The 15,400-nt window shown below is 51.5% G+C and overlaps 1 protein-coding gene across 1 annotated transcript in view; it reads right to left on the bottom strand.

Annotated features, from left to right (window-relative positions):
• Positions 1-15,400, bottom strand: part of svila (supervillin a) — a 33,885-nt gene extending 18,485 nt beyond the window's left edge. Inside the window, exons 1-15 of the mRNA XM_062480352.1 lie at positions 14,718-15,400; positions 11,397-11,460; positions 11,144-11,235; positions 9,949-10,012; positions 9,711-9,862; positions 8,851-9,526; positions 7,183-7,266; positions 5,170-6,039; positions 4,447-4,608; positions 3,818-3,852; positions 2,734-2,795; positions 2,488-2,624; positions 2,129-2,224; positions 1,202-1,478; positions 733-813 (exon numbers count right to left, since the gene is read on the bottom strand). Of these exons, the coding sequence (XP_062336336.1) occupies positions 733-813; positions 1,202-1,478; positions 2,129-2,224; positions 2,488-2,624; positions 2,734-2,795; positions 3,818-3,852; positions 4,447-4,608; positions 5,170-6,039; positions 7,183-7,266; positions 8,851-9,526; positions 9,711-9,862; positions 9,949-10,012; positions 11,144-11,235; positions 11,397-11,460; positions 14,718-14,775 (2,910 nt within the window). The 5' untranslated portion in view covers positions 14,776-15,400. The remainder of the gene's footprint in view (positions 1-732; positions 814-1,201; positions 1,479-2,128; positions 2,225-2,487; positions 2,625-2,733; positions 2,796-3,817; positions 3,853-4,446; positions 4,609-5,169; positions 6,040-7,182; positions 7,267-8,850; positions 9,527-9,710; positions 9,863-9,948; positions 10,013-11,143; positions 11,236-11,396; positions 11,461-14,717) is intronic.

A 15,400-nucleotide genomic window follows, 5' to 3' on the forward strand; every position in this document is an offset into this window, starting at 1 on the left:
TACAATTCAATCATGCTGACTCATCGCAACCTGACTCAACGCACTTCCTGGCTGTCATGCACTCCTCCTCCCCCCCCCCCGCCCCTCCCAACACTCGATGCACCCTTCCCCTCACGCCCACACCCCCATCATCCAACCACAAACCACAATGCAACCAGCTGAAGCCAACTGACTCGGCAGAACCCGGGCCAAGTTCACCCACGCGTCACATTAAAGCCGACTCATGCTCCGATCACTCAGAGGAGCCCTCCACATCCATGACGTCACTCCAAACAGCCGTGCTTTCTCGAGTTCTAACAAAGGATGACGCTTTAAACTAGGCTGGTCTTGATCGCTTCAAGAAAAACGAGAGCGTCGATAAACGGCCGTCGGATAACCTCGAAAACACTGGGCCTTCAGACGAGGTCATGATTCTCCTTTTCGCTGTCCTCCTCTCCTCCGACACAGAGCGGCCTTTCATGCCCAAGCACGGCTGAAACGCCGCCGCCTGCCGCTCCGTGCGCCCGTCCGCACAGTCACCTCATTGACGCTGCGAATGAGGATGAGCTTGGCGTGAATCAGACTGCAAGTCAGCTTGGCCATGCACAGTACAACAGACCGGACATTCATATGGAGCCTATTTAAGATATCATGGGCTCAAAAGCTGACAAGCGCATAGCCACAGTTGCATCAGCCTCCATGGTCCGGCGAGTAGGCGAAGGGGAAACTGTGGAGCCGTCATGGCTGCCTTACTTGCGTGAGCGGGGCCTGTAGGAAGGCTTCTACCGGGCTGTCACTCAGCTCCTTCTCAGAGGGCTCTGTGGAGGATGACTCCTGGACCACAAACGTGCACACACTCACATTACGTGGTGACAGTCTGTGTGTCTGCGTCTTCGTAGCAGGCTGTGACTCAACCCCCCCCCCCCCCCCCAACTAAAAGATGAGTTAAGACTGTGTAATGCTGCCAAAGCTGTGTGGGTATCAAAACAACGTCATGATGCATAATGAAATCTTGTAAACAATGAGTGGAACTCTTCAACATCTCTAAGACATTTGACAAAACGTAAATCGCCTGGACAAAAACACGACATAATCTACTCAAAGACCAAACAACTCACAACTTCATCACATTATTTGTTGCCCCATTCAATGACAAAGGAGCCTTTGTCCCGATAATAAGCATTAGCCTAGCCACCCAGACAGACATCTGGTTCAGCCCTACCTGCTCCATGTCTCCTAAGGTGATTGGCTGCGTCTGGTAGCGGGCGTTGGAGCGACGCTGGCGTGTGTCGGGCCGGGCGCGGGTGACCCGTGTGGCGGGCTGTGCCAGGCGGTTGAACAGGGCCATCTTCTGGGCAAGACTCAGGGTGGAGAGGTCAGGCTCCTCCTCTGGACTGGCCTCCTGGGAACGCTGCTGACTTTGCTGCTGCTGCTGCAAGGCATCCTGGGATTGACGGGCTGCCCGGGCCGCCGCGCTCTGCTGCGATGACGCCTGCAGGCTGGGAGGAGGAATGACACCCCCACAGACAGACAGAGATATATAGAGAGATATATAGAGAGAGATAAAGAGTGAGAGAGATGGGGATGGAGGACAAGAGCTCGTCAACATAGGATCTGCTGCAACAGAGAGACAGTGTGTGTGTTAGTGTGTGTAGGTATGCATGTGCACAAGTAGAACACATCACATACCCCACTTACATCGGATAGATGACCAAATAAAAAACAAACGGATTCTGAAATGGTAGGAACACAGCATGCGGAGTGATCTATGCCCAAACAGACATCCAAAAAGTGAGGGATGAAAACATTCAGAGGGAGGAGGAATGTGCCGGAGAATCAAAAAGATCTCGACATTTCCTCTGACACACACGAGATGGCGCCAAACATCCAAAGCCCACAGCCTCGTGAGGGTCCAATAGACGGAGTTAGGATTTCAAACGTGTTAATATCACAGAAAACCCACCAAACTGTCAACGTTTGTACGATGCTGCTTTTCAACATTTGATTAATCATTAGGGGATTTGTACCAACTACTCCATCAAGCATTCCGAGTGAATGTGTTAGTTACTGGAGGAGGAGGGTGGTGGCATCTACGACCCCCCCCCCCCCCCCCGCACACTTTACCCATGCACACGAGCGTGCCGTGTACCTGTTGGGTGCCAGGGTGGAGCCTACTAGGGAGGGGCCGGGGACCCGAGCTACAGCACTGTGTACAGTCACCTCATGGGGGGAGGGGGTTGGCACACTAACAACCCCGTCAAAGGACAGTCACACACAGACAGGTGGGAGAGGGAGAGAGAGAGAAATAAAGAGTGACGAGAACAATGGAGAGATATTAAAAAGTGCCCTCGAGAGGCAAATGAAACCATGTGACAGCGTGAGGTTCACTGTGGCTATCATGAAAGCATTCAATCGATACAAAAAAGGAGCGAGCCAAGTGAAATTGAGCAAATGAAATACTGTGTGTGTGTGTGTGCGCGCGCGCGCGCGTGTGTTGGGAGCACTCACGTGGCAGCGATGACCACCTCCTCGGTTGTGACGGGCTGGGTGCGGGAGCGATCCTGGCCTCTCCTCAGACGCCTGTCCACCGCCGCGTTCCGCGACCGGAGCTTCGGGGCGCCGCCATCGATGCTCTTCTCCAACTCCTGCATGGTGGTGGGGGGGTTGGGGGGGGGGGGGGCAAACACTTTAACCCAGGTGTGGTTGGACGGGAGGTAAAAGGTTATGGAAAACACAGGGAGGTATCGTACGTACCCTGAAGAGAGAGCGCTTGGCTGCCACACTCAGTTTGGATCGCTCATCTAGCTTCTCTTCATCTGTAGAGAGAAGGCGAGAGAGAGAGAGAGAGAGAGAGAGGGCGAGAGAGAGAGGGCGAGAGAGAGAAGGCGAGAGAGAGAGAGAGAGGGCGAGAGAGAGAAGGCGAGAGAGAGAGAGGGCGAGAGAGAGAGAGGGCGAGAGAGAGAGAGGGCGAGAGAGAGAGAGAGAGAGAGAGAGAGAGAGAGAGAGAGAGAGAGAGAGAGAGAGAGAGAGAGAGAGAGAGAGAGCGAGAGACAGATTGATTTCAGAAGAGATATTTTCCCTCCGCAACACAGTGCTGTAGTCAAGTTGCGAACAAGGAGATTCTGGCACAAGATTAAAAAAAATTAAAAAAAAAGCTTGCCACTTGAAATTGTAAAACAGGTAACTTATGCCACTACATAAGTACTAACAAGGCTGTTAGAAGATTTTAACTGCACTATTTATCGTTAAAATAACCCTCATTCTGAGTTCTAGAAACCAGGAAGCTTGACAGCGTATTCCTGGATAATGTCCCAGGGGAAGGAGATGGCGACAGGACCTGGAGCAATATAATCACATGACCTTGACACAACCATTCCCTTTGAATAAAGCTCCTCTCCCCTGTCATCTCACTCCCACTCACGTCTCCCTCTTATAATCCTTCTCTCCACCCACCTCCCTCCCTCCCTCCCTCCCTCCAGTGTCTGTTCATAGAAACCAGATGGAACAAAGCTCACTGAGGAGAACTGCTCTGTAATGCTACTGTGAGCACCAATAATGATGCCGTAAAAACCAGCACATCAAATGCTGCTCTCTCTCTTTAAAACCTTTAAACAAGGAGTCTTGCATCATTCTTAGGATTCGGTCATGTCTGTTGTTGTGACGCAATGTTTTTTCCTCCAAAGTTTTTATTTGGATTTTTACAACATTGTTTATAAATCTGTTCCTTTGCCATGCTAAGGATTCATTGTCCGGTTGTGGCTTTTCCAAGTTTGCTAATCCTTCGCTTTCACTGTCATTGGAGTGCACGTAAAACAATAAATGATTCAAATAAACGTACCTTCTGTACTGTTCAGCTCAGAACTCACGCAAGACCTTCAGGACGAGGAGCAAAAGTGGAGAGAAAAAGAAATCATCAACACTGACTAACACTTTCACAACTTGCATATCAACTCCATTAGCATGTTGAGAAAATCTATGAAGTAGAACTGATGGTGAGATGGTTAGCTAGATCCACAAAACTGATGGAGAGAGAGAGAGAAAGAGAGAGAGAGAGCTTGCCGTGAAGCTGAAACATGAAGGCTTGTGCACTAAAGGGAGAGTCAAAAGTGTGGAGTAGGTTCCTAATCTGAAGAATTAGGCTAGAGGAGTGTGCAGGGCCAGTTGTCCGGGCGCTGGACCCCATCAACAATAGGCCATTCTTCTCCTGCAAATCTGGTCACATGGTGGGAGTACGTATGTGTGTGCGTGTATGTCTCAATCAGGCTTTAATATTGTTGTGCCTCCTCTGTCCAAGGCACATGGCTTCCGCTCACAGGACTGGACAGAGGCCAACTTTGTATGGATCCACACAACGTTTTTCCCCCGAACTGTGACCTTGTGACATTTTTCACCGGCTGTGTGAATATGAGAACCTGTGTATGTGATCACATTCTTACAGACACCCCGGTGTGGGATTCATGCCAGTACCTATGGGTTTCCTGGCACTCAGCGTAGGTGATGGGCTGGCTCCTAAACCTGTCTGAGGTCTTTCTATTGTCCCCAGGGTGGATGTACTGACGAGGCCTGCGACCCCGGTCCCTCTCGCCCCTCCAGGGGGCCTCACAGCCCACCCACTCTCTCTCCACCTCTCTGCAGCCCCACCGCAGGGGGGCGGGGGGGACACAGAGGCACCCCGAGGAGAGGTGGGGGAAGAGGGACAGGGGAGAGAGAAGAGGAAAATGGCAAGGTGAGAAAGGCGGAGGAGCGAAAGGTGGAACTGTATGACACATGCTTTTGATTCCTTTGGGTTAGTCCGTGGCAAACCAACCTCTGGATTTGAGAAGAGGCGACAGGCAAATATATGATCCTATGAACTGTAAGCTGCTGGTTAGAGAAAAACTTCTCCGTGGACAGGAGGGTTTGGATACTCATGGACACAGACAAGCAAACATACAGAGCCCCAACAGCCAAGCAAACGAACAGTATCTGACACAGCGCGGCAGAGTGAGCCAGGTTAACAGGTGAGTGTTTCTACGCGTTAGAAACCATGCATGAGAACATTCCCAATGATAATGGTTAGGTATCATGGCGTAAGGGCGACGTTAGGGCAGAGCACCGGTGTTAATGGGACTACCAGCGATGCCAGCTGGAGGGCAACAGCGGACAGTGCCGGTTTGGAGAAAATGCACGGCAGCGTACTGTACCACCTACAGGTCTGGCTTGCAGGTGGACACGGTGGCGGGGGCAGCGCTGGAGGTGGCGCTCTCCAGGTAGGAGTGGCGTAGCTGGGCCACGGAGATCCTGGCATCCTGGGGGGCGTCCCTGTCAACCAGCCCCTCCTCTCTGGCCCCAGGTGGGACCGGCTGCCTCTGGGAGGACCCCCGGGGGACGGAGATGTCCGACATGGAGCGACTGAGGGCTTTGCTGGGGAGGTCTGAGGAAGCTGAGCTCCCTCTGGGGTGGATGTGGGTGGGGGCGGGGCTTTTGTGGATGTAGATGGCTTTGTGGTGGTCCACCCTCTGAGGGCCCTCCCTGGCTCTGACCTCCACCGCCTGCAGGCGCGAGACATGCTCCGTGGGTCTGGGCGGCTCCGAGTCTTCCTCCACTCCCCGCCGAGCTCTGGATCTCCCTCTGGGCCCCGCGGCTTCCATCCCCGTTCCCAGGCTGCGGCCCCTGGGCCTGGCTGCCTCGTCCTCCGCCCTGCCACGCCGAGGGTCGTCGGTGCTCCTCTCCCTGCGGCGGATCTCAGAGGGCAGGACGGCTTTCCTGCTCTTCAGGAGCTCCTCCGCCTTCCCCTCTTCTTCGCCCTGGTCGGCCTTCTCGGTGTCCCCCTCCGCCTCCTCTCCTTCCCTGGACTGCTGCTCCTGCAAGGCCCTGGGGCCTGTGGCCATGGACAGGTAGCTACCCCCCTCCGGCCCCTCGCCATGCCCACGCCGGATGGCCTGGGCCTGGGGCGCTGTGGGTCGTGTGGAAGTCTGTGGGTGGGGGAGTCTCCGGTAGACGGGGGCCTCGGGTACAATCCCCCGTTCTGGGCTCCTCTTTTGGCCTTCCTCCCTGACAAGACGTTCCCTAACTCGGATTCTTTAAGGAAAGAGAGAAGGGTTAGCAGAAAGGCGGAGAAAGAGAGAAGGAAAAGCCGAAAGAGAGAGCGAGAGACAAAAAGCAAGTGTAAGAAAGGGAGAGAGAGAGACCCCCCCTTGCTCATGTGTCATCACACAAAACCTGTGAGAAAATAAATGGTTTTCATGATTCAGCCGTCTCTATTAATAACAAGGGCAGAAAGTGTTACGCAAACAAACACACAGGGGAACATGTCTGCATGAAGTCAGGTGGCATGATCGATGGCAGTGGAGAACCAACAACATGGTAGCCTTCAAGCTACTAAGTGTTAGCAACGCCAGCATTAGCTCAACTGATAAGAAGGATGTGAGTGAGAAGGACATCCTACAAGCTAGGCTGCTTTAGACCACCATGATGTTGACCAGAACTTCTCCCAGCTTCTCTCAACAGTCCAACTGAGTAGAATTTGATTAGGAGAAGCTGTCGACAGTACCTCAGTGGAAAAAAAGTGCATGTCAAGCATAATTCATTCTCTTAAATTCATGTTTCTCTGTGTTTGTGGAGGCCCTAAGGGAGGCTACTATCTGCAGAGTCATCGCTGAGAGTGAGAGAGCGATGAGTGCAAGAGAAAGAGATATAGAGGGAGAAAAAGGGGAAACAGCCTGGACTGAAAACTTTTCTCCCACGGCCCCCTGTCCACTCCTCCAAGTCAGCAGGGGAGACGAGGGAGAGAAAGAGATGAAGCGAGGGAATCGGACGAGGGCTGGAGATAGATAAAGTGTGCTGCAGAGGAAATGCCAAGCATTATAGCATAGTAATTGAGATAAAAAGCCATGGGACAACATTGAATTTGTAACGTGGAGGGTATGGGTCTAGACATCATAGTAACAGGCAACTGTGGGCCATAAGAGCTGTTTAAGCTTCTCCTGGACAAGTTTGCATAAAAAAAAGGATGTTTAAATGGACTAAAAATATATTATTAGTAAAAATGGAGATTAAAAAGCATCATTAATGCTTTCCTTGTGGGTTTACACACAACTGAAATGGGACACACCATCACTCAGGAATGAGGAGGGGAGGTTTGGGAGGTGAGTTACTGTGGCATGAGGGGAAGATGTTACGCGTATTGGGTTTGAGGGGAAGCGGGCCTTGGGAGGGGGGTACCTGGAGGGCCAGTTGATAAGGGAGTGGGTGTCGCCCTCAGAGTCGGTCTGGAGGAACCAATCGGTAGTTGGTTTGACCTCCGGGCTGCACGGGAGTGGGGGAGGAAACGTGGGGGAGAAGAGTGGTGAGTGGGCCAGCTCACGGCACCCTCACTTGTAGCTCACACACACACACAAACACAGGCACACACCACTGACTTTACGTTCAGCATGACCAGGAGTATCATATGTGCTTGTTGAAACAGGCCTACTTCAACGGCTATACTATAACCATAGAAATTATGGAGTCGCCAGGAATATGGAAAGGCACAAAAATGTACAAAATAAACCCCCCCTGTAGTAGCCTAAAATGCAGATGAAACATGGGAGGGTATTGAGCATGTGCTGTACCGACAGTAGCCTACTCTTGTGCAACACACAGTTCTGAGATGAAACCAAGATGGAGTTGTGTGCTGTTGTGCTGCAGAGAGCTTTATCTCTCCAAGCACACATCCAGAGGAGGACCATCTCCCGTTAGCAGATGGTAGCAACAGGTGAGTCATCGTGCCTCTATTGGCTTGAACAAAGGCCAACGACCCAGGGAGGTCCTATTAGGATTTCCTTCAGGCCTGAGATCCTCACACAAAGGGAAGTAGCAGTATAAAGGTCTCTCTCTCTCTATCACTCACTCTCTCTCTCTCTGCAGTGGAGAGAAATGAAAAGGGGAGTGAGAGAGCAAAATGGGTTGAAGGCTGTGCAGGTGAGATAGAGGAGGGGCATTACAATAGAAAAGGCCAGAGAAAAACTGAGCATAAGAGGGAGAGAGTGAAAAACGATAGGTGTGGGTGTGCAAAGAATGAGGGAAAATAATGGGTGTGAGAGAGAATGACGAAAAAAAGTGAGAGAAAGAGGATTATCTACAGACACAGCCTTGCCTGCTGTTTTGACCTGATCATGCCCAGTTGTACCCTAGCACTGTGTGTGTGTGTGGGTGTGTGTGTGTAGTGATAGTTCTGACCCTGGAGTCACACAGAGCGCGCTTTAACACAACACGTTCCCAATGCCAAGTTTTGAAACCCGAGAGAGAGAGGAAAAAAAGAAAGAAAGGGAGAGAGAGAGAGACAGAAAGAGGGCTGCATGGTGGGACATGCAGCAAGAGCATGTGTCCTCAACTTTTGCCCCTGTGTGAGTCAACATTTTAGCAGGCTAGCGCAGTAGGCTAGCCAAGACTGGAGCTGTTGAACCAGGACTAGAGGGATTGGACCGTGCTTTTTTCTCTGTGGTGCAGAGTGAACTCAAGGTCAATACCCAAACAGCAACATTTCACATTTCACTCGCCTGGTAAGAGTCTCCCAACAAAACGCTCTGCATAAAAGAGCTCCAAACTTTTTTTTTTTTGTAAACATTTCCTCAAACACATTGCTACAAGTCCTATCCTACTGTAGGCCGCATTAACACATGTAGCGTGGAAAGCGACTGACACGGACATCTGTCCCAGTGTAAGCCCCAGATACGTCCAGCTGTGTGACTTGGTCACACTCCTGGAATGACGCCCTCAGCTCGGGCTTCCAGTGGGAAACAATAGAACTGCTGCCAAAAGGATAACTTTGCGATGAGGGGAGAGAGGGAGGGAGAAGGGGAGAGACAAAGAAAGAGATTGTGTGTGTGTGTATACCCTGTGTCTGCTTACCCGTGTCTGCTGAGGATGTTGTGGGCCTGCTGTTCGATGAACAGATCCCCGGGCGACGTGCCCTGCCTGGGCGAGGGGAGGGACGGCCGCCGGCCCGTCTTTGGCGAGCTGGGCGGCATCCCCGCCACGGCCTGGTCCCTGGGGGGCGGCCGGGCGACGGAGGAAGACGAGGACGTGGAGGTCACATCCATGTAGGAGCAGGAGGAGGGCTCTGCGCTCCTCTCCTGAGCCCTGCGCTGGTTCTCCAGGTTCATGGCCCTCTCCCTCTCGGAGAGGGAGTTCAGGCGGGGGCGCCCCGGCTCGGGGTCGGTGCGGGCCGCTTTGGGGCCGTCCTCGGCCTCTCCGCGCGCGTGTCTCTCGGGGACGTCGGAGGCCTTGTTCCCACGAGCGTTGGCCTGGCGCGTGCCGGAGGAGGAGTTATCCTTGGGCTCGGCGGGCTCCGTGTCCAGGGAGATACCGTAGCGTTCAGCCAGCTGGCGGCGGCGCTCCGCCTTGTAGCGGGCGATGCGCTCCGCCTTGGACTCCGCCTCCAGGGCGCTGTCGGTGGAGCTGTAGGCGGGCTCCGTGCTGACCGCAGGCTGCGGGTCGGGGCGGTGGCGCGTCCTGGGCTGGTGGTCAGACGGAGGGAGCTCCATGCCGTCCGGGTCATCCTCACGGCTGTACCGCTGGACGGTGACTAGGGGTGCGTGGAGGGGGGGGGGAGAAATACAGTTTGATTATTTCCAATGAAAATGATAATAACTTGCCATCATCTGCTTGTTGCAGATCCAGTTCCGGTGTTAAACCAGCCTGTTTGTGTATGTCCTCTTTACGCAGGTTTGCATGTATGTGTTTAAAGGTGTGTGTATTGGGGGGCTCACCAGCGCGGGGCTCACAGAGGTCGGAGGCGCGTGTGTAGCGAGGGGTGTCTTCCTCCAGCAGGCGGTGGGTCAGCAGGCCCCCGCAGCTGGGCAGCAGGGCGGGCTGAACCTCCCCCTCGATCCCCTCCAGACGCCGAGCGATACGCTCCTTCCTACAACACGCCAGCGTCAACCCCTTGGATCCCCATTTTTTATCATCAAACTGTTTGGCCCGTTTCTTATTAGCCGACGCACGCACCTGTTCATTTCCCAGTCACTTGAGCTTGTGCTGATACCTTCAAAGCGCTTCCTCAATTCTGAAACTGGTGAGGGAGGAGAGAGAGAGAGACAGAGAGACAGAGAGACAGAGAGAGAGAGAGAGAGAGAGAGAGAGAGAGAGAGAGAGAGAGAGAGAGAGAGAGAGAGAGAGAGAGATTAATGGACCGGCACATTCAGAAGGACGTAGGGAAACACAACATGGGATGTATTTGTCTCCGTCCGTGTGATGTGGTGACTGTTGCCTGGTTTGTCATGGCTACTGGAGATACCTCTTGGTGAGGCTGGGATGGGGCTGTCTGTCCTTCACAACACAGTGGCACATAGCGGAGACGTTTAGCAAGCGAGCTACAAACTCGGCACCTTCTACATAATGAATGGCCCAGAGGGGCCTTCACTGAAAATACAGGATGATATTATCTGTCTATGGTTTAGCGGTCAACCATTAAAGTGTTTCCAGTGCGGACCAATCTAAATGAGAACGGTCAGCGTTGTGGTGTCAGAGCCAACTGGCTGTCAGAATCCACAGAGAAGTGCAAACACAGAACTCTGGAGTGCAAACTGGGAGGAACAGAAACTGCATTAACAAGCTGCTAAAGACGGGGGTATGGTCGGGTGGACTGATTAGATTGAAACAAATGTGTCCCTTAAAGAGTCCATCAGTGGGGTTGAAGGGAGGCCAGGCACCGCAGGGGGAGTAGGGAGGGTCAGGTCAGAACCTGTTGCTATGCAGAGAAGGGAATTTGGCTGAACAACACTGAGACTTCTAATAACAGGGTATTTTGAGTTTCCTCAGTCTGATCCATTCATGACACATGAGAGCAGTGATCCCTATAGGATCTACTTTTTGTGGGTTGATGGATTTCACTTAGGCTGACATGTCACTGACCTTCAAACAGGTGGTGCCCCCCACGGTTCAAGACACACGCACACACACACACACTCACACACAACAGTAAAACCTAAGCTTGCATCACCAGTGCCTTACAAGCTTCCCATCTACTTCCCAGGACAAAAGTAGTGTTCAGAAAAATGTAACTGTCCAAGACAACAATAGACCATCCCTCACCACCCATCCTGCCCCCCCTTCCTCTCCTTCACAGGTCCTGGAAACGTCAACAGAGTCATGTGCCTGTGTGCACATCAAAATGCGACACAGACTGACAAACCTGACTCACCTTTGGGAAGATTTGCCAAGACACTGACATCTATATCTTTGGTGTTCTTGGCAGGGTCGTCTTTTTCGTCAAACGACAACTCTTTCTGGAAGCTGTGAGGGTGGGGACACATGCCGGTACAAATATGAAGATTGTTCAGTCCCTCTAATATTAAGGTAGGAACAGTATCACACAACTGGAAAAAAAAATATTACACAAATCTTTGGCTCGTGTAACGTCTAAAGCATCTTGTAAATCTTTGATCCAACTCTACCTTAGTGCTCTGTTCTGTAACAGTCTGGACTTGCCGAGTTTAATGGGTGTCTCACCCCCGAGTCCTGGAATAGGAAGGAGAGACAGAAATAAATAAATAAAAGAAAGACAGAGTGAGTGACAGTGAGTGAGGGAGAGAGAGAGAGGAGCGAACAATATTTTGTACCATAACCAGGACCATAAAGTTCATCCAGATAACTGAAACCGAAGGAGACCGGACGTTTTGAATGGCCCACATTTATTTGCAATTTGAAACAAGCAAACAAACACGGAAGCCAGAACTGGACAGAGGCCTGTGAAAACCCATATAGAGGTCATTGAGGAAATATAACCAGGAAGACTGGTCTAAGTCCCACAGAAAATGAAAAGTAAAACAATTACGAAAAGAAAGTCTCGATAAAAAAAAAAAAAGTGTTCTTGTTTAGACAGATGGCACTTTAGAGTCCGATCACACGCCAAGGTTGTCTGTGCTGGATCGCTGACACTGAGGCCAGTCACAGTCAGCCTGCACCCCCCCCACACAGCCTCGCTGACACTGAGGCCAGTCACAGTAAGCCTGCACCCACCCCCACACACACACACACACCTCTACTATCCCTGGGAGTCAGGTGGCTGAGCGGTGAGGGAATCGGGCTAGTAATCCGAAGGTTGCCAGTTCGATTCCCGGTCATGCCAACTGACGTTGTGTCCTTGGGAAAGGCACTTCACCCTACTTGCCTCGGGGGAATGTCCCTGTACTTACTGTAAGTCACTCTGGATAAGAGCGTCTGCTAAATGACTAAATGTAAAATGTACTACAGCTGAATGCAGAGTCATACACTGATTCAGGGAAAAGACAGTACGTTCAGTCTCCTAGGTGACTGGACCTTTTTCAGCCGACCAATCCAATGTCATATTGTATTCATTAGAGAACTAAATTGTTAGCAGCAGCGCATATTTTAGCTGTTGTGACATAGGCCACAAGTAAACATCAGTAAATCTATGAATTACAGGACGGGTTTTGTTGTTGCAGATCTCCCATTGCGATCGGATTTCATACACATAAAACAATAGCTGTTATTATCTTTTAATGATCAGAGTCTGTACTTGTTATTTCAATTATTACAATTTTGTGGGTAAACAAACCCGAGACAGTGAAGCAGACGATGACCATGCTCTAGGGTTGACACACCCTCATGACTGCACCAGCAGAGGTGTAAAGAAGCCCTTTAATAACGTGCCGAAAGGGCTTTGCAGGGAAACGAACCCAGAACCACAAAATGTGGCTGGGCTCGGGCCCCCGCCTGGAGGGAGCAGGGAACTCTGCAACAGACACATGTGGTTCCACTTGTTGCAAAGACCATCCCCTTCTCAAGTTCACCTCAGGGGCACATGACACACCACTTTCTCCATCCCCCCGCCCCAAAACCCAACACCAACTGCTTGGACATTTCAGAGCTGTTAGTACTTATTAGGGATGTTTGGATTGATGTTTCCAATCCCGGCTGACCCCACCTACCTCCCCCCACACTTAAGCAAAATATTTCAGGGCAAAAAGGAAGGCTTATTTGGAGTAAAGGCCCTGCACATGGATCTCTTTTGGTCATAACGCCTGTTATTTCAGCTGGGAAGAATGACTGGCAAAAACATGACTCATGCTGGAGAGGCCTTGTGTTATTGCGGTCAGCGTGCCAGCTGATAGAATAACATCACTCTAGAAATGATTAGGAAAGTGATAACATGACATACTTCTACACGAATCCATTCCTTCTCGATGAGGAGATAAAAATACTATTTTTCAAATTGGGCTAACACTGCAAATAGACATGACAACATCACCGCGACTGAAAAAGACGCAACTCCTGTTCTGAGGTACAGTCAAGTTTTTCAGTTGACAGAACAGGTCGAGGCACATTGCCGAAACCTGTTCCCCCAGGTGGTGATCCAGACATCATATTTACTCATATCCTCAGACGGGACCGTTTCTCAAGGCTGGGAGTCTCAGGGAAAACTCTGGCACAATGATCCCAGATGCCTCCTCTAGCCTTGGACTACGCTGCCTGTGACCCCACGCAGACACAGGAGGATACATCCTGGCGCAGGAAGAAAGGGTTTGTAGCACACGCGTGTTGGTTTGGGTGGTGAGGGGGAGGAAACTAATTCAGGCCTGAGGTCAGGCGTAGAGACAGTTGAATGGCATTCAATATTCGAGAGAGACTTGTATTCTGGACTAAATTGGGGGAATCATAGTTGGTGAACACACACACACACACACACACACACACACACACTCCACAGAGTGGGGTTAGTTCAGATAGCATATGTTCCAAGTCAAATTTTGGATTATCTGCCCCACCCCACACACACACACACATCCCAGAAAAACAGTGCTCAGAACGACACTACACTAAGCCCATTATCCAATGTCCTTAAACTAATGCCAATGACAATCGAATGAACCTCGACATTAGCACCTTCCTCCATCTATGGTTCCATTAAGGCTTTAGGGTTGGTCTGGCAGTTAGCTATGCCTGTTTGACTCAGAATGATAACCTAAACCTATCAAAAAACCTTGTTCTGCTCTACTGTCTCCCCCTCCCCTCTCCCTCTCCCTCTCCCTCTCCCTCTCCCTCTCCCTCTCCCTCTCCCTCTCCCTCTCCCTCTCCCTCTCCCTCTCCCTCTCCCTCTCCCTCTCCCTCTCCCTCTCCCTCTCCCCTCCCCTCCCCTCCCCCACACACACACAGGCTGGGAACTCATACTGGGAATGGGGACCAATAACACTAACACCTGTTGTGGATTTTCCAGGCGGCCTAAGCGCTCAGAGCCAGGCCCTCAACACTCACTCCACACTCTGGAAACATTACTGACAATGGTGAGAGTGAGAACCACACACATATTCAGTGTAGATTCCCCTGCAGTAGAGCCCACCGAGAGACAGTGCACACAGAAAGTCAAACTTCAGAGTCAATCACACACACATTCTCACAAACAAAACACACGCACACACAGGAAGTCCTTTTCAGTATGTATCGCCTCTCACAAAATGAGCCACACAACTAAGATGCTAGTACAAAAAAGAAAAGAAATGATCAAATCACAGGCATCCTGCCCAACTCCCTCCCTCTGTACTAGCGAGACCGAGCGCAGCCCAGAAATAGCACCCCGTCCTGCAGCACGCAGCCCCTTATCTCAGCTCCGTGTCCTTGGAGGCTGCAGCTGTAGCACAAGGACAGATGAAAACGGGGGCAGATGAGGGAGAGAAAGCCAGAGGGACCGAGAGAAAGAGAGAGAGCGCGAGTCTGCAGGGCGCAGATGCGGCACTCCTCCCCTGCCTCTCTCTTACCTTGGCCGCAGAACTTGACATGGCTCAGGTAGTTGGAGATCCACGGGTTCCGATACATTTTGCCAGTCCAAGAGGGGTGAGAGGTAAAGAGCGGGACAGATGGAGAAATAGAAAAAGGTAAGGGACAAAGTGGAGAGACAGTGAGCGAGAAAGAGAAAGAGATAAAAGGTATAAGGTAGTCCGCCACAGGCAGGCAAGCTGACTGCAAGGTGATGCAGGCACACACGCAGTCATTCAGTTGCCCCGGGACAGGCTACACTCAGAAGTGGGGAGAGAAACAGGAGGGAGGGAGGGAGAGAGTCAGGCTGCATCAGAGAGAGAGAGAGAGAGAGAGAGAGGGAGAAGAGGAGAGAGAAAGAAGTGCAGAGGGAGGGAGCTGCTCCTCGTACGACCTGCTGCAGCAGTTGTTGCGTGCGTCTCTCTCTCAGCAGAATAGAAACAGCGAGTCGTGCGTGGATGGAGCTCAGCCTCTCCACACACCTCCTTCAGCTCCAGGGCTAACGGCTAACCGCTAACTACTACTAGGCTAAAAGGGTAAAAACCAGCTCAGCAACAGCTAATCAGCTTACAGTCAAGACATTAGCCCCATGGCTAAGCTAACAGATTGGACTGTCCCGCAGAGACAGAAGGAGGGAATGGGTGGGGGTTGAGAGAGATAAAAGAGACAGGAAGGGAGAGAGAAG

The sequence above is a fragment of the Osmerus eperlanus genome, chromosome 15 (genome assembly GCF_963692335.1).
Source record: "Osmerus eperlanus chromosome 15, fOsmEpe2.1, whole genome shotgun sequence".
Lineage (NCBI taxonomy): Eukaryota > Metazoa > Chordata > Actinopteri > Osmeriformes > Osmeridae > Osmerus > Osmerus eperlanus.